The sequence below is a fragment of the Puma concolor genome, chromosome A2 (assembly GCF_028749965.1).
Source record: "Puma concolor isolate L17-30 chromosome A2, mPumCon1.1.hap2, whole genome shotgun sequence".
Classification (NCBI taxonomy): Eukaryota; Metazoa; Chordata; class Mammalia; order Carnivora; family Felidae; genus Puma; species Puma concolor.
The window spans coordinates 17,068,620-17,085,800 of NC_141668.1; the positions used below are offsets into that span (position 1 = coordinate 17,068,620).

Sequence of the window (17,181 nt, forward strand, 5' to 3'; positions counted from 1 at the left end):
AGCCTTGATGGTAAGGGGAGTGAGGGCTGGTCTGGATGGTTTGCTGGGTTTCATCACCAAATTATTTGGAGGGACCTAGAAAATAAAAGATGATAGATTTTAGATGACAGTAAAGAATTAAAAGAAAACCAAACTTTAAGAACCAAGCACAAATCTGTTCATGCATTTAATGAAGTCAACATTATAGTTCATGTTACAGATGTCAGGGCTTTTCCTCTCGACAGGAAGTGTTAGAGGATAATATTTTGATCAGATAAACAAATTAAAGATGTTGAACTACTAGTGCAAGCACTTGGAGCTGATGGAGAAAGACCTGGGTTACATGAATTTTTGGTGGGGTCAAGTTATAGGAGACCAGAGGTATGTGTTTTTAATAAATGGCATTATTCCATATATAATACTTTAAAACTGGCCTTTCCTCATTAAGAAAGATCTTGAGCAAAAGTCTATATTAATACATCTAGATTTAACTTCTTTTTAAACTGCTGTATGTATTTCACACCGTGAATATATTACAGTTTATTTAACCAACTCCCCACTGATGGATATTTGTACTGTTTCTAATGGCCTACTTACAAAAAATGCTGCAGTCAACTCCTTCCTAGCCTATATGGGCTTTCTTCATGTTTCTTCATGTCCCTGTTCCTTATTGGATAATGCTGAAATGCTGGAGACTGAGACCCAGGATATGTAACAGCTATGACCAACTGTATCTATCAGAATTTCTCAGGCCATTTGCTTTGGTCAGTTCTAAAGGTTAGCCAACACTTGCTGTTATTTAACCAAACATGTCTGAGAAATGGCTGAGACCCTGTCCTTATCTTTTGGAATTAGTTTTCTTTATTTCTCTGCTTGCCTGTCCTCAGGACAACTCCTGTCCCAGTGTTACAGCTAGAACAGGGCAGAGTAAGAGCGCTCTCTAATAGACCCAAGTCCATGCCTCTCCTGTAATCCATCAGAGTTTTGTCTGGTGTACAATGAGAGAAGGCTTCATTTGGGATGATGAAGTGTGACATGTCTTCTGTTTAGATCTCTTGTTACAACCAGTCCTTTGTGATCTCATAACCTGGGAAAATCCCTGAAGAGTAATAACAGGTAGTTAAGTTTTATTCACAGTTGAGTGATTTACCCACAGGCATTTTTCAACAGCCCAAGAAGGAGTCCTAACTATGATAGAGACTTTGTTGGTAGGATTATTTCTGTAGCGAAATAATACTGCCTCAATACCTGGTTATTTAAAAAAAAGCCTTTATTCTTAGGACTTGAACAAAAGAGTGGGCACATAACATAGAGTGGTACATGCAGTTACAATCTGAAGAATGCAAAAATCCACATGAGGGTACAGCATTTCACTGTTTGGATGGTATTGAACTTGCTAAATGAAGCCTTTGTATCACTGAGTTAGCTGCCCTTGACGCCGGGGATGCTTTGTTTTTGAACGCAGTACATGCATCGCTGGTTTCTTGAATAACAGCACCAACAATTCGAAAATATAACTTCTTGGCATAATTTTTATGTTCTTGAAAAGCCTGCTATTTTAACTCTCACAACAAGACTGACCCAGGCAGGATGAGCAATGTCTTAGATTAGCAAGACGAGGTGACTTATCTTGTCATGGCTGAAACACAACCCAAATCTGCTTTCACATCCATCTGTTATGATGATACTTTCTAAAAGAAGTTCTATGTTGGGACCAAGATACATATATACACATGAACAGAAGGAAGCCTCAAGAATTTCAAGGTGTGCTGTGAAATTCCATACTGCTTATCTTTTGCTATTTGACTATCCATAGGGCTGTAAGCTTAACTCAGAGCTCACATAGAAGCATCCAGGTACTGTAAGTCAATCACTGTGCTTCATCTTGGCTCCCTTTTTGTTCTGTGAGATGAAGAGGACCTCACATGCATTTGGCTCCATGAGGCCCAGAAGCATTTGTATTTGCTGCATCTGTGTTAAAAAGGCCATTGTGTATGTCTGTTCCCTATTAGAGTTGAGTTCTTTGCCTGCTCTGTTTTCAGACATCAAGTCTTCTTTTGATGTGTTTTGCTAACTCTGTTTCCCAAACATGCTTGATCAGCAGAATCACCTGGAGAACTGTGATTTCTGTGATGAGGCAAGTTTGGGAGACAATCTTAGCCTGATCCATTAGACTTCTCTCTTAGAGTGTAGTTACTGACTCGTGCCAGGAACCAAGGCCTGTAGTGTGTTCCTGAAAGCACTTGGCTCCCTACCTTGCTCTGGGCAATAAATGAACTAAAACAACAAAGAAGCTAGGAGGCAAGCATTCACTTCCGGGGGATCCTTTCCAATATCAGGAAAGACTCAGTAAGTGCTGGGAATTACAATACTGATTCATTTCAACAATGATTCGAGGAGCCAGGCGTTTGGGCTCAGTGCTGGGGATATACAACTGTGAATGAGGCCACATTGATGGAGGTGCTTATCATGGGCCGACACCAAGCTAACTGCTTCACATACCTTTTTTCCTTTAAACTTCACAACTGTCCCATGAGGTAGGTATTGTCACCTTCATTTTAAAAATTAAGAGACTGTCATTTCAAGAGCTTGACTTCCTTGGCCAAGGTCCTAGATCTCGTAACCGGAAGACCCAGAACTAACATCCAGCAGGTCAGATTCCACAGCTCATGCTCCTCATCCCATTGGTATTGTGCTTTAGTGCAGTATGTATGTCTCCTCACTTTTCCCTTTGACTTCAGAGGTTCTCCGCTCTGGCTACGCACTAGAGTTGCCTGGGGAGCTTTTGAAAAGTATGTTTGCCTGGGCTTCACCCCAAACAAAAGAGTATTTGGAGGTCCACGTGTCAGCATTTTTAAAAGAACCCTGGATGAGGCCAACGTGTGTGATTGGTTGAGAACCATGCAGTATCATTAATTGCCATCCTAACAGTCTCTCAGATTCTTCTTGGGACATTTGGCCAATTAAGTGTTTAAAATTTCCAGATGGTTTTTTCCAGATGGTTTTTCTTCCCTTTTTAAACAAAGTAGTTAAAATATGGGAAAGACTTTAATAATGCGAAAGTTTTTCCAAAGTGGAACGTGATAGCAGACCCATTTAAAGAGGAATTCAGAAACTTGGAGATCTTTTTGCAGGAGAAGTATAGTCTACAGTGAGTGGTGAGAAATGACCTTTGGTCTAAAGCACCCATGAACTTCTGGCTCTCTCTCCTCTGGTGAGACTCAGAGCCTGAAAACTCTTTTAATCTGATGGGGGAAGAAAACTGGGACAAATGGTGCTTCAAGAAAATTTCCTTCATCCTCGACGAGCTCCAGCTACAGAGCAGCGTGTTTTTGTTTTTGTTTTTTTTTATGGTCCATATGAAAGTAAAATAAAAGTTAAATAGCTTCATTCTTGCTAATTCAAATGTGTTAATATGTGTACTCTAGAGTAAGGTTTATTTTGAATGCTCTAAGAAAAGAAATACCCCGCAAAGTAAGAGTAGGTCTCTAAGTTTCTTGAAGCTGTTTGAGAATCTTTAACTGCTCAAGCAATGCATGTGTGTATGCTCATATAAACTTTTAAGTTAAGAATTCTGTGTTTCAGGCTTTCAACATTTGTTAAACATCTATGATGTGATAGTAACATCTTGCCTTTGTGAAGATGGCAATCTAATTAATTACTGACTCTCCACTAATTAAACCAGTGAGTTGTGACTGTCCCCTAAGAGAGGTTCTTCGCAAAGCGTCTGTATCATATATTAAGAGTTAGTTGAAGTAATCAGAAAGTTGTGGTCCGTATAATTCCAAGAAAGAGAAAAACAGGGAAAGTAAATTTGGGGGTCACTGTATTTCAACAAGTTGGAGGCACTTCTATGAGAAGGACAAATCAGGGCTACCAGGGGAGGGAAGACATTTTAAACCAATAGGTCTTTAGAGAAAGAGAGCACTGACTGTCACTCTAGTAATAGAAGTAACTTACGGTGAGTCTTATCTCTGCATTTTAAAACTTAGCCATCAGTGCTGATAGGATAGTTGAATCATAATGTTCCCTTAGGGTTGAATCACTGTATGACTATTACTAGAAAGGTCATTACCAAAAAAAGTAAACAGAAAAAAAAAAAAAAGAAAATAGAAAAACATGAAAAATGGCCTCCTTTTTTACATTTCCACATAGGTGATCTCCATACCAGGAGATGAACTTGAACTTGGTTGGGCGGGAGACGGACCTGGTTGGGCGGGAGACTGGAGCCCCTCAGAGAATTTGGGATTCTTCCATTTTTACTGGGAGGGTTGGCAGGTATAACATGTGTTGTTATGTGAGTCCATGAGAGCCTCCAGGGTTCTAACTCCCTGCCTCTCCGTGTGGTGGGGAGTCAGTCGCTCACTCTGAAGCACTCGACTGGTTTCTGTCTGTGGCTTACCCATGAACAGTGGCTTGGAAGTGTCAAAGCATGAGAAGCATGCGTGGAACAGCATGTGCTGCCCTCACCTCCTACATGGTTCTGCATGGGAAGCTCCTGGGCTGTCTGCCTCTGGGCTCAGGTGTTTCCTTCTTTCCCTACAGAACTCGCTGAAGGCTTCAAATCGGAAGAAGAAGAGAACAAGCTTTAAAAGAAAAGCCAGTAAAAGAGGAACTGAAGTAAGTGTTTCAGGACTATGTCCCGGTGAACTACATCCTCCTTACTGTAGCCACCCCTGTCCGATGTGATCTGGCCCAAGCTTATTTTTCTGATAAGTTTTCTACCCTTCTTCCCTCCTTCTCTACCCTGTGACCACATTGGAATCCTCTCTGTTTCTTTAAGATGTCTCCCTCTCTATAACCTCCTGCTGCTTCAGAATCAGAGCGTTTGCACTTGTCCATGGAAGTGTCATCCCAAAGATGATGAAGATAAAGATGAAGAGCTAACATTTCTAGAATGCTCAGAGTGTACAGAGTCAAATCAGAAGCATGCTTACTTCCCAAGGGAAAATTATAGCTTGAGATCCTTTTTCTAAGCTTTATATGGACTGTCTTTTTTAGAGTAAGCTGTGTTAAACAAGATGTAGCTTTTTTATTTTGGAGGAGCAAGGGTTAGGGCCGGTGGGGGTTCTGGTAATTACTTCCTTCCATTGCTTCCAGGCCACTTGTCTGAGTCATGGATGGATGTCTCAATAGTGTTGCTTTCTTCCTTCAGCAGGAAAACAAAGGTCGACCTTTTGTGATAAAACCTATCTCTTCTCCTCTCATGAAGCCCTTGCTTGTGTTTGTGAACCCCAAGAGCGGAGGCAACCAGGTGAGTCGTTTTCATGAGTTTAACTTGAAAATAGTTCTCTTGAAAATAGTTCTCCATAATTTCTGCTTCTGTTTCCTTTAGGTGTGCATTAGATTTTGTATTTGGGATTTTTCTTGTTTCTTGAGATAGGCCTGGATTGCAGTGTATTTTCCTCTCAGGACTGCTTTTGCTGCATCCCAAAGTGTTTAAATGTCCATCAACTGATGAATGGATAAAGAAATTGTGGTTTATATACACAATGGAATACTACATGGCAATGGGAAAGAATGAAATATGGCCTTTTGTAGCAACATGGATGGAACTGGAGAGTGTTATGCTAAGTGAAATAAGTCATACAGAGAAGGACAGATTCCAGATGTTTTCACTCCTATGTGGATCCTGAGAAACTTAACAGAAGACCATGGGGGAGGGGAAGGGGGGAAATAAAGTTAGAGCCAAACCATAAGAGACTCTTAAAAACTGAGAATAAACTGACGGTTGATGGGGAGTGGGAGGGAGAGGAGGGTGGGTGAGGGGGATTGAGGAGGGCACCTGTTGGGATGAGCATTGGGTGTTATATGGAAACCCATTTGACAATAAACTTCATATTAAAAAAAAAAAGAAAATAGTTCTCAACACCAATTTAAAACAGCACCACCTAGGACAAGCAATGGAAGACAACCAGTTTCTCAGGGACATGGTGACTGTTGCTGCAGTAGGGGACAGCCATCCATGTTTCCGGGTTAGGCAAAACCTAGAGGTTCTATGATTTATCCCTCAGCTTCCACCATACCAGAGATGCACCAGAATCCTAACTGCTCACATCTCCCTTACAGATTTTCAAAAAAGGTCATCCCCAAATCTCTTAGTTAATATGTTTCAGAATTTCTTAACTCTTATAGTTAGGAAACTCTTAACGAACTTCTCTTTATTGCTTCTCATTGTAGGTTAGACCTGACCACTTTTGTCCCTCTCCTCAGAGGAGAGTGAGAACAGTGAATCACTCATCATTCCCAATGATCATTAACAACAAATGCCACCAATACTATCAAAAATATCACCTTCTAAAGGTTTCATTTGGTCTCTGTCCAAATCTTGTAGCATAATTAATAACAACCTCATTCGAGGATAAATAAGTAGCCTAAGAACACTTATGTGTAATGACATACCTGAAGTTACATAGATCTTTAGAGGACAGAATTTGTTCTGGAATCTAGGCTTTTGTCTCCTCATATACTTCTCTTCCTCCTCTGAGGCTTCTTATCAAGACTCTTCACTGGCTTTGATTTTTTTCTATTTTCATGTGAGATTGGATGGTAAAATATTTTCTCTGTCCACTAAGTGCACATTTTACATTTTGAGGTGAGAACCCTTGAGGTTTCACACTTAAAAAGTAAAGATTTGAAACTGGTTACCCCACATAAGGAGGGGAATCATATAATTAGGGTTGACCCAACAGTCCAGAATGATGTTCTTACTACTAGGGATATTGGGCATTTTCCAGAATGGATTAATTATAATAAAGCTTCTCTTATGAGAGCTTGTGATATAAAAACAATATTTTTTCTCCCTTTCTTTCTTTCCTTTAAAATTCTTGATAAATTGTTCTGTTAAAAATCTTTGAACATTGTGGACAACAGGGCAATGGGTTATAAGCAGATACCTAATTTCAACATCCTGCTTTTTTAAGTTGGTGAGTGATAATCTTCATACGGTAATGATCCTAAGACTGGATCTCATCACTGGAGGATATTTTCAGGAGTGAGGTTCATTTTGCCCTGAACTGTAGTCACTCCCTAGGTCCGGTCTCCCCATAGCCTCATGAGGGTTGGGGGTTTGTTGGGGGACCATGGAACAGAGCAAAGCTAATGTAATGGACTCTGTGATTTGGGCCACTTGAACACCACATGCTAATTTCCAATATATTTTTCCATGGGATTCATTCTAGAAGATGTACTCCTTACACCATAAGTCTTTTTCCTAGGGCATTTAGAAACTTGCAGGTGATCCTGCCTTTCAGGAGCAGACAGTTCAGTAAAGATAGAGCCCATTCCTCTTGGAATCTCTGCATAAATTGGTAATGCCACGGAGTTCAGAGATGATCTGATGTTGCTACCTATTTCACTAAATAGAAAACAGCTCAAGAAAGCTTAAGTAAATTTTCTAAGGACATCTTGTTAATGACACCAAAAGGGCAAATGGGAAAAATAATTCAAGCAACATTAACAATATCATGAGTTCTCAATTGAGTGGATCAAACTGAGAGTGCTCTGGAATTTCAGAGGCAAACAGTGACTTGGGAGTGGTAAGGAAATGGTGCCATTGAAGTAGCTGAATTAAAGATGGACTACTTAGTTATGCAGAGAGAGAAAGCTGGAGTAATGCCCCTTGCCTTCTCTCTTGGTGGCAAATTCCTGTTCATCCTTTAAGGGTTGGTAGCACTTTTCTGAACCGTTTCTCAAAATTAATCACCCTGTCCACCGTGCTCCCTTAACCCTCAGAACAAACTTGTATTTTGTGAATTGAAACATAAGTGTTCTGTTAAGATACAGGCTCTCTACTGCCCAGGGCTGTACCTTCCAACCTCTGATTTCTAGTATGTGTCATATAGAAGTGAACAAATAATTGTATAACAAGCAACCAGCGTTCTACAGAAGATTATCAGGACAGTGGCTTTGCTACTGATGAGTATTCAGGAAGGGGAAGAATTATTTTGGAAAAAAAGTTATGACGTGTTTGAGGAGCTACAAGGGACAGCGACATATTCAAATAAAAAATGCCCAGTTTAATTAGAGACAAAAGACTGAAGTGATTTGCTCTCATTTTGTGCTTTTTGGCTTATGAGGTTACTTCTAGACAATCTAGGATTCTCAGAAGTACGGCTAACCAAATCAGAATGAATGTTGAATAACTTGACATTTCTACATACTTTCTCCATAAAGTAGAATTCCGTACTAAGCCTAATCACTGTAAAGAGCATTGTTTCTAAGTGCAGTGTGACATGTTGAGAAAGCTTTAAAGAAATCCAAATCCCTACGGGCAATCGGAATCATTCAAACTGATCTCCGTCTTCAGTCTTAGGAAGGCACAGCTGAATCCTCAGTTGTAGTGAGTAGGGAAGGACCACGGTGGGAGATGACCCACCTCCCCCGTTAGGGCTGGCCTCTTCCTATGCTGTGGCTGTCCTGTGCCTTCACATCGCAGATGAGGGTAGATTCAGCCATGTAATGGGGAGTCAGCAGGTGAATAGTGAAGCAGTTTCTCACTTCTCGGCTCCCTTGAATCTTGTTTCCTCCATCATTTTGCCCTCCCCCACCCACCACCTTAGTTGAGACTAAAGGGTCAAAAGAGAACTGAGGGTGGCAGTGAAAACAGGGCATGTGGACCCCAGGCAGGTGGCCCTAAGATTCTGCTTTTCTAAGAGGCTCTCAGGTGGGTGTTACTGCTACTCAGAGACCACACTCTGATTAGCCAGGGTTACTGCAACCAATGGAGAAATAGTTCATTGTTGTTGTTAAATCCTGTTTTGTTTTGTTTTGTTTTTTGCCTTTTAATAACTGATTTATTTTGCTTATCATATAAAGCACTCCATCTCGGAAGCTTAGGCTTCAAACCTTTATTTAAATTTGCTTGGGCAGCAAAATTCAGTTTCTCTTAAGTAAATAACTAGACTGTATCGCCATCTTCTGGCAAGAAAGATACCTACAGCTTTTACAATTTCCGTATTTTTTGTGTGTACAGAAATTCACCCAACACTTTGCAGGAATATATTGAGGTGAACACATTTGATACTGCTTCCATGCCCTTTTGAAACAATAATTTGTTTTAAACAGATATTTTATTATAATTGTTTTCCCAACACTTAAGGGTAGAGATGATTCTGGGTGTTTTGAAAGTTTTTGAGATCGGCAGCACTATCGTGGGTCGGATCTCTGAATCGTTCGGGGAAACAGGAACTGGAATCAGGGACCCTGGCATTATGTTTGAGTGTCTCCTGTGGAGCAGACGTAATACCTGGGAGATAAAGTTTACCCCACCTCTGTGTGGAAACTTGAGGACTCAAGCCATAGGCCCTCCCTTATACTCACCTCTGCTGTAACTTTAGAAGTTAGTGTTTGTCTTGGGTGTCCCTGACTCATTAACATCTTTTTTCTGAGTCTTACAGACATTTCTGACCTCTCCTGATGTCATTTCACACAGTGTCTCCTGCAGGCTCCATCTCAGGACTTCATTTCCATTGACTTAGGTTACAAGTTCAGGGTTAAACAGGTATTCTGACCACTAGAGTGATTCCACCTAGTCAATCCTGTGACGGTCAAGGGCATCCGGACCCTGGCTTCTCACACTGTTGAGTGTGAAATCCCAGGTTGAGGGGTGGCATGAGTTGAATACCTGATTTGGATTCCCAGGGACCTTATCAGTAGGTGACAAGAGGAAAGGGGTATCCAGTTGGTGGACAGGCTCATGTTGAGCGCACACCATCATCTCGGGATAGGCCGCCTCAGTCCAGGGTCATCCCCACCCCCAGGTCAGGCTCAAGTCAACCATGGTGGGAGAAGGAGACAAAAAGTCAATAACCTCAAATGTTTGAGTCCCCAAACTTTCTAAATACTTGGCCAAACAACCTTAATTATTTTCTGTGATGTTCAACCTGGGGATAAATCAAGAGCCATGATGTTTAGATAAAATTTAGGCTCCTAATGCTTAGAATAGGCTGGGAGGTGGGCAGAAGGGTAGGCAGTAGATGTTCTTCTTGTCAAGCCAGCCTCAACAGATGGAATTAAAACAACTAAACAGTAAATCTGTGGGAAGTCCCTTTTCTAAGTTACAGTACTGGTGGGAGTGTGGGGGTAGCTGTCTTGGTCTACCCAGGCTGCTATAACTGAATCCCATAGACTAGGTGGCTTAAATAACAGGAATTCCGTTCTTAAACGTTTCTCGGGGCTGGGAAGTCTATGATTAAGGCATCAGCAGATACTGTGGCTGGTGAGTTCCACTTCCTGGTTGGGAGGGCCATCCTCTCGCTGTGTCCTCTTGCTGTATCTTCATGTGGCAGAAGCAATGAGGGACCTCTTTGGGGTCTCTTTTATCAGGGGACTAATCCCATTCATGAGGGCTATGCTTCCCCAAGGCCCCACCTCCTTTGCTATGGGTAGGGCCCCCCTGGATGTCTACGTTCTTAGTTAAGGTGTGAGTGGTTCCCCGAACTAAAACATTTCTGTGACTCTTCTTGCCTGTAAAATAAAGCCCAAGCCCCTTAGCAACTTAATCTACAAACTCACTTGGGCAGTTTCATCTCCCAGCACTCCTGCCTTATGGTGCAGAGACTGAACAGAATGGAGTGTCCCCATGGCATGTCTTGTGTTTTGTATGTCATGTGCCTTCACTGTTCTCTTCCCCACATACAGAGAAATGGTTAACTTGTCTTCCAAGAAACGGTTCAGATATCATATATAGATGCCTTCATCTAATCCCCAAATTTGGTCTTAAGAGTATCTGCTCTGGCCGCTCCTACTTCTCAGTAGGCATCTCTCCCGTGGCATTCGCCGTCTTCAGTGGACTGATTTCTTTTGCATCTGTCTCCTTCTGAGCCTCCTGAGCATACACATGTGCACAGAGGAGGAGCCTAATATATTTAAATAAACCAGGTATTCTTTTGGGATTGTTGGAAGCCAGTTTGAAATAACGATGTCTGAATCTCTCTTTTCCGCTAGCTTTTATTGTCCTCAGGACTTTCTGGGCAGCTTTTGCCGTGATCTAGATACTACCTCTGTGACGTAAACCAAGGCATGCTTACTTAGTAAGCTACCAGACTGTTGCGGGCTACAGGGCAGTTTTGGTGCTTCTATTTGAGCTGATTCATTCTGAATGGGCCCTCCATACCACTAAGTCATTATCATATTTTCTTTTATGAATAACACATAGAACTTCCTCTGGAGGGCAAGATCTCTGTTTTGTCCATTTCTCTCTCTCTTCTCACCTAAGACTGTACCTGGCACCTAGTAGGTGAGTAGATGAAACCTGTTTATTTCCCTCTAGAACAGTCTGCCTATTTTCTGGGAAGTTGTTTTCTCCTGTCCCAGCCTGTTCCCCAATGCCTGGAGCCAGAAAGAACAGACTCATCACTCCATTGGAGATACCCAGTCTCCCAATATCTTAGCAGGCTCTGTAGTCAATGAGGAGGTATGCCTACAACCGTGTGTCTGAGGACCTCCCACAGTGGGTTGCAATTGACGTTCAAGCGATTTTTTTTCATTTAGAGAGATGTATGATACTCTTGCAGAAAGTTGCAGCTTTTTTCAAGAATAAAACAAAAGAAACAAACCAGAACCCCTGAGTAACCAGTATCTGAGGCTTACAAGGGCCCAAGCCTAAAAGTTGTAGCCCATGAACCCTCTACCTCCTTTCCCGCTCACTAATTGTATGACATTAATGTGACGTAATAGAGGACTCTGTGTTCACTGTTCGCACACGTTGTGTCTTTCTTTCCTCCTAGATTTTGATGAACTTTAGGGCAGTTTTGTGTTTATCTTTGTAGTCCTGGGGTTTAACTTAGTGGCTTGCTCTTTCCATGCTATAGCAGGAGTGAGAGCTAGGAGGAAAGGCAGGTGTATGGGGAGAGTGGGGGGAAGGGCCGGAAGAACAAACTGGCAGAATAGGCTACCAAAAAAGAAACAAACGTTGCAGCTTTTGCATTCGTCATGTTGGGTCTCACGACTGGGAGCCTGTTTGGGACTCCTTAGTGAATGGCAGTTGTGTCAATGAATGGTAGGTTTAATCCTGTCAGTGAGAGAGAAATTACCCCTTTCCTGGTGAATTAGCGTTTGTCAAACCATTCAGTTCTATTGAATAAATTACCTAAGCCCGAAAGTAGCTCATCCCAGAGGTAACCGCTGAGTGAACAGAAGGGACTTAGATGTGTTAGACCTTTTCTGTCTCCGCCCGCCACGACTGATTTAAAACAATGCAGCCCTTTTCAGACCCTTACCGTTTTCGCCAAGGAATGTATTTTAGAAAGACTACTTTTAAAAGAAGTAATTGTATCACACCTGAATGTAAACTCTGAAAGGGTCGCCGTGTACGGTTATGCACATCATCGCTACCCAGCACCAGAGCACGGTCTTGTGATAGGCTGTGCTATCTATGGCGCCTCCTACAGGTGTTCAGTGCAAAACTCGCCAGCCTCGATTCCCCTTCCTCAAAAGGATAAATGTAGATACGTAGGTGTCCCCATGAACAGACTGACAATGAGCAAAAACAAGACTGTGTGGTCACTCAAACCTTTCAGAGAAGTCTAGTCGAAGACAAACCACATCTCAGTGCCTTTTGTTTTATTTGTGGAGGGTGTTAATTACCTGGTATTGTATGCATAATAGAAGCGACATTAGCCAGAAGTGGAAAAGAGTAATTAACATTAACCGGTACTATTGCTCTAGGAATTTAAAACTGAAAAATTAATTTTCTAGCAAGTCAGTGGAAATTTTTTATAAATTGGTCATTAAAATGACTCTGGTGTTGCCTATTAAACATAAAAGATTGCTCAAGATAATCCCCAGCTGACGTGCTAGCAAGGCCCAGCATGGGAAGAGAGAGAACAATCCAGTGTTTAGTTAGTATTTTGTATCTCAATCAGTTTCTGAATTTTATGGGAAGCAAAATGTGCCCTTTGGTGAAAGTGAAGGATCAGTTGTGACAATTAAGGATAGAATGTGATTCCTAAATTTATAGCAAGCACATGATAAAGCAGAACTTTTAAATTACAGGTTTGGATGAAATGTGGAACAAAAGACCTGCATTGGCCTCTGTAACAGTTGGCATAACAATGTGATAATTATAAGCTATACTTTAGCCCTCACACCCTCAAGTGCAATTTAATGAATAGATTAACAAGGAGCAACAAAGAAAGGGACTAACCTTTATGAAGGCTATTTTGTGCCACATACTGTGTTAGATCCATAACTATTACTGATTCATTTAATTCTCATTATCCCCCAGGAGAGGAGCTGTTGCCCTTCTATTTAATATGCTGGATTTCTGCAGGATTTTAAATGCTTACGCTCACCTAATGAGAACATCCAAGTTATTACAGATGCAAATACCATACTATTTCTGCTAAACTAGAATGACTCTCAAATACAGCATAGTAGGTGTACAAACTTGGGAATATTTTAAGGAAGAGCAATCTTGATATCTAATAAAGGAACTGTAATTATAGGCAAGAAGCACTGCCCAAATGATGACATGTTATTTGCTCTGGCTGGTAATGACCTAAAATGAGGCACCCTACTAGGTTTTCAAGCTCTTTTGATGCTGCTTAATAAAAAACTTTCATTTTTTTCTTTGCTCAATGCACTATTAAGAAATGATCTCCTTAGGGGCACCTGGGTCGCTCAGTAAGTTGAGTATCAGACTCTGGATTTCAGCTCAGGTCATGATTCCAGGATCCTGGGATAGAGCCCCCATCTGGCTCCACACTGAGCATGGAGCCTGCTTGGGATTCTCTCTCTCTCTCTCTCTCTCTCTCTCTCTTCCTTCCTTCCTTCCTTCCTTCCTCTCTCCCTCCCTCCTACCCTCCCCCTCCCTCTGCCCCTCTCCTGTGTGCTCTCTCTCTCTTAAAAAAAAAAAAGGTCTCTGGAACTGCCTTATCTTTTCCATGGTGATCTGTTCTATAAATGTCAATTATAAACTATTTAAATCAGTCAAAAATGTTCATGTGAGAACTGTTGGACTTAGGTAGGGACACAGAAATGGGAACACATCAAAGTAAGATATAACTAAGGAAGTTAAATATGTATATCTATCTCCTAAATAATAGGAGCCTCTGTTCTTTTGCTTCAGTTTAGAAAAATCATTTCAATAAAATCATACTTTGCACACACCGACTATATTCACATTATGCAAAGATAAAAGTAAGCTGTGCAATGAAGTAAAAATTAATGTTAAATTACATGGACTGACAAATAATTTCCCTACATGGATTTTTATGTTGAGTGATGGTAACACCAGTAGATACCATTCATTACACACTTAATCGATGTGCCCCTCAAATGTTACTGCATTTAATCCTTGCAACAAGTCTGTGAACTACGCATTCTTGTCTCCACATTAAAGAGAAGGAAGCTGGGGTGCCCGGGCGGCTCAGTCGGCTAAGCGTCCAGTTCTTGATTTCGGCTTGGGTCATGATCTCATGGGTGTGAGACACAGCCAAAGGTCAGGGTCCACGCCGAGAGGGCCGAGCCTGCTGGGGATTCTCTCTCTCTCTCTCTGTCCCTCTCCTGTGCATATGTGCGCTCTCTCTCACTCTCAAAATAAAAAACTTAAAAAAAAAAACCTCATAAAAAAGAAGGCAGCTAAGCTTAATGAAATTGAGGAACTTGGCCAGAGTAACACAGGTTGGATAAAAACCTCACTTGGACATTCAACCTACATATTGATGGCTAAAGCTCCTGATTTTTTTTTTTTTTAATGTTTATTTATTTTTAAGAGAGACAGACAGAATGCAAGTTGGTTGGGGCAGAGAGAGAGGGAGGCACAGAATCTGAAGCAGGCTCCAGGCTCCGAGCTGTCAGCAGAGCCTGATGCGGGGCTCGAACTCACAAGCTGTGAGACCATGACCTGAGCCAAAGTCGGCACGCAACCGACTGAGGCACCCAGGCGCCCCTAAAACCCCTGATTTTATTACTTTTTTAAAAAAAATATTTTTTTTATGTTTTATGTATTTTTGAGACAGAGAGAGACAGAGCATGAACGGGGGAGGGTCAGAGAGAGAGGGAGACACAGAATCGGAAGCAGGCTCCAGGCTCTGGGCCATCATCAGCCCAGAGCCTGACGCGGGGCTCGAACTCACGGACCGTGAGATCCTGACCTGAGCTGACGTCGGACGCCCAACCGACTGAGCCACCCAGGCGCCCCGATCCCCTGATTTTAACTACTACTTTATACTGTTTATAATTAGGTGGTATTTTAGATAAGAGGACTTATTTTTATTTTTTTTTAATTTACTAAAAATATTCTTTTTAATGTTTATTTCTTTTTGAGAGGGAGAGAGACAGAGCATGAGTGGAGGAGGGCAGAAAGAGAGGGAGACACAGAATCCAACGCAGGCTCCAGGCCCTGAGCTGTTAGCACAGAGCCCGATGCGGAGATCGAACTCACAAACTGTGAGATCATGACTTGAGCCAAAGTCGGACTCTTAACCAACTGAGCCACCTAGGTGCCCCCATTTTTATTTATTTATTCACTTATTTTTAAATCTTTATTTTTTAAATGATCAGCTCATATTTGGAAGTTTCTGCCTATTGTCTTTTTTTTTCTTTTTTTTCTTACAGGGAACCAAAGTCCTGCAGATGTTCATGTGGTACCTGAATCCACGACAGGTCTTTGATCTATCTCAGGAAGGGCCAAAAGATGCGTAAGTCTGGAAATAATCCCCCATGATCCATACTGCTTTGGGCAAGCGAGAAGGACTTCTGCTGCGGAGTCAAGCTTCATTATTAGATTGCCTTGTGAAATATTTTCTGACCATCCCTCATTTATTTTCTAACCTGTATTCCCCTCCCTTAAAACTTCATCTGACGTTTCTCCTCCTACTCTTCATTGTGCTAATTCCCTTCAAAACCAGCTACTTTGTTGTCAACTTAGGGCATACTTCTAGTGTATTTGCTGCTTATGTACATGCACCTGGAGATTATTTACACATCCGCATTGAGAAAAGATTTGTCCTTTTTCTATGTATGCACCTACAACTTTAGCGATGTACGTTAGTAAGAATGTAAGTATATTTTTGGAGGGTGGCCGTATTTGTTTATGAGTATGTTTGTGTATGTAAATTACAGGTTGTGTATGTGCATCAGTGTCTATTTGAGACAGATTACTTGATTATGCCTATTGATTCTACACCAGAGTGGGAAGACATTGTAATTCCCGCTCAATCCCTTTTCCAAACTTCTCAGAAATTTCATTCTATTTTTGTTAGAAACATCAAAAATAAAGTTTAGCCATAGGTAACAGGTATCCTGTATCTTCCCTTTGGTGATGGTGATGGGGTACATGATGGGAAAGAGCAGGGCTGTTTCTGCTACTGTCTGATTCCCTTTTCAAAACCCATGTATTGGGGTTCCTGGGTGGCTTAGTCAGTTAAGCGTCCCGACTTCAGCTCAGGTTGTGATCTCACGGTTCATGAGTTCAAGGCCCATGATGGGCTCTGTGCTGACAGCTCAGAGCCTGGAGCCTGCTTCAGATTCTGTCTCCCTCTCTGCCCCTCCCCCACTTGTGTGTGTGTGTGTGTGTGTGTGTGTGTGTGTGTGTGTGTGCGCGCGCGCGCGCGCGTGCGCTCTCTCTCTCTCAAATAAACATTAAAAAAAAAATGAAAAAAAAACCCCCATGTATTAAGATAGTTTGGATGTCATCTGGGAAACATTAGAACTTAAGGGATACTAATTATTTTTGAATAAGTAGCAATATCAGAGGCAAAGAAACATCAACTCAGATAATTTCTAGAGAAATAATATTCCTGTGTAAAATGGAAAAGTTGTATATTTGAAGCATTCAGGAGAATATTACATATAAAAATTAATTTCTCCTGTCATTCTTTTAATCTGTGAACTTCTTTGCCACTAGAGTTCGCTATAAAACTTCTGTATTTTTTTCTGTATTTGGATGGACTCAGGCATATCTGTTACCTTGGCGTCTGCCCCGTCAGAAGGGCAAAATCGTAAAATCTTACCACTTTGGTTACACTTTAGGTAGAGACTTCATAGATCATCATGAAGAATGTGACCAGATAGGAGATATTTTCAGAAAAAACAAAACAAAACAAAACAAAACAAAACAAAGATTTACAAGGTGATGTCTTCTGGAACAGAGGGTTTAATCGCTTTGCTTAAGCAAATGTTTTAGCCGGGGGGTGGGGCGGGGGTCTAATTGTATTTTCTCAAGAGCCAACATGAAAAAGTATCTAACTTTAAGCA

The 17,181-nt window shown here is 41.5% G+C and overlaps 1 protein-coding gene across 8 annotated transcripts in view; it reads left to right on the forward strand.

Annotated features, from left to right (window-relative positions):
• The window catches only part of DGKI (diacylglycerol kinase iota), a 441,829-nt gene that overhangs the window by 222,620 nt on the left and 202,028 nt on the right, over positions 1–17,181 (forward strand). For 7 of the 8 annotated variants that reach the window (XM_086689190.1, XM_086689223.1, XM_086689216.1 and 4 more), the window contains 3 exons: positions 4,525–4,599; positions 5,135–5,233; positions 15,541–15,623. In XM_086689190.1, the coding sequence (XP_086545316.1) occupies positions 4,525–4,599; positions 5,135–5,233; positions 15,541–15,623 (257 nt within the window). The remainder of the gene's footprint in view (positions 1–4,524; positions 4,600–5,134; positions 5,234–15,540; positions 15,624–17,181) is intronic. The other variant, XM_086689197.1, reaches the window with a different exon arrangement.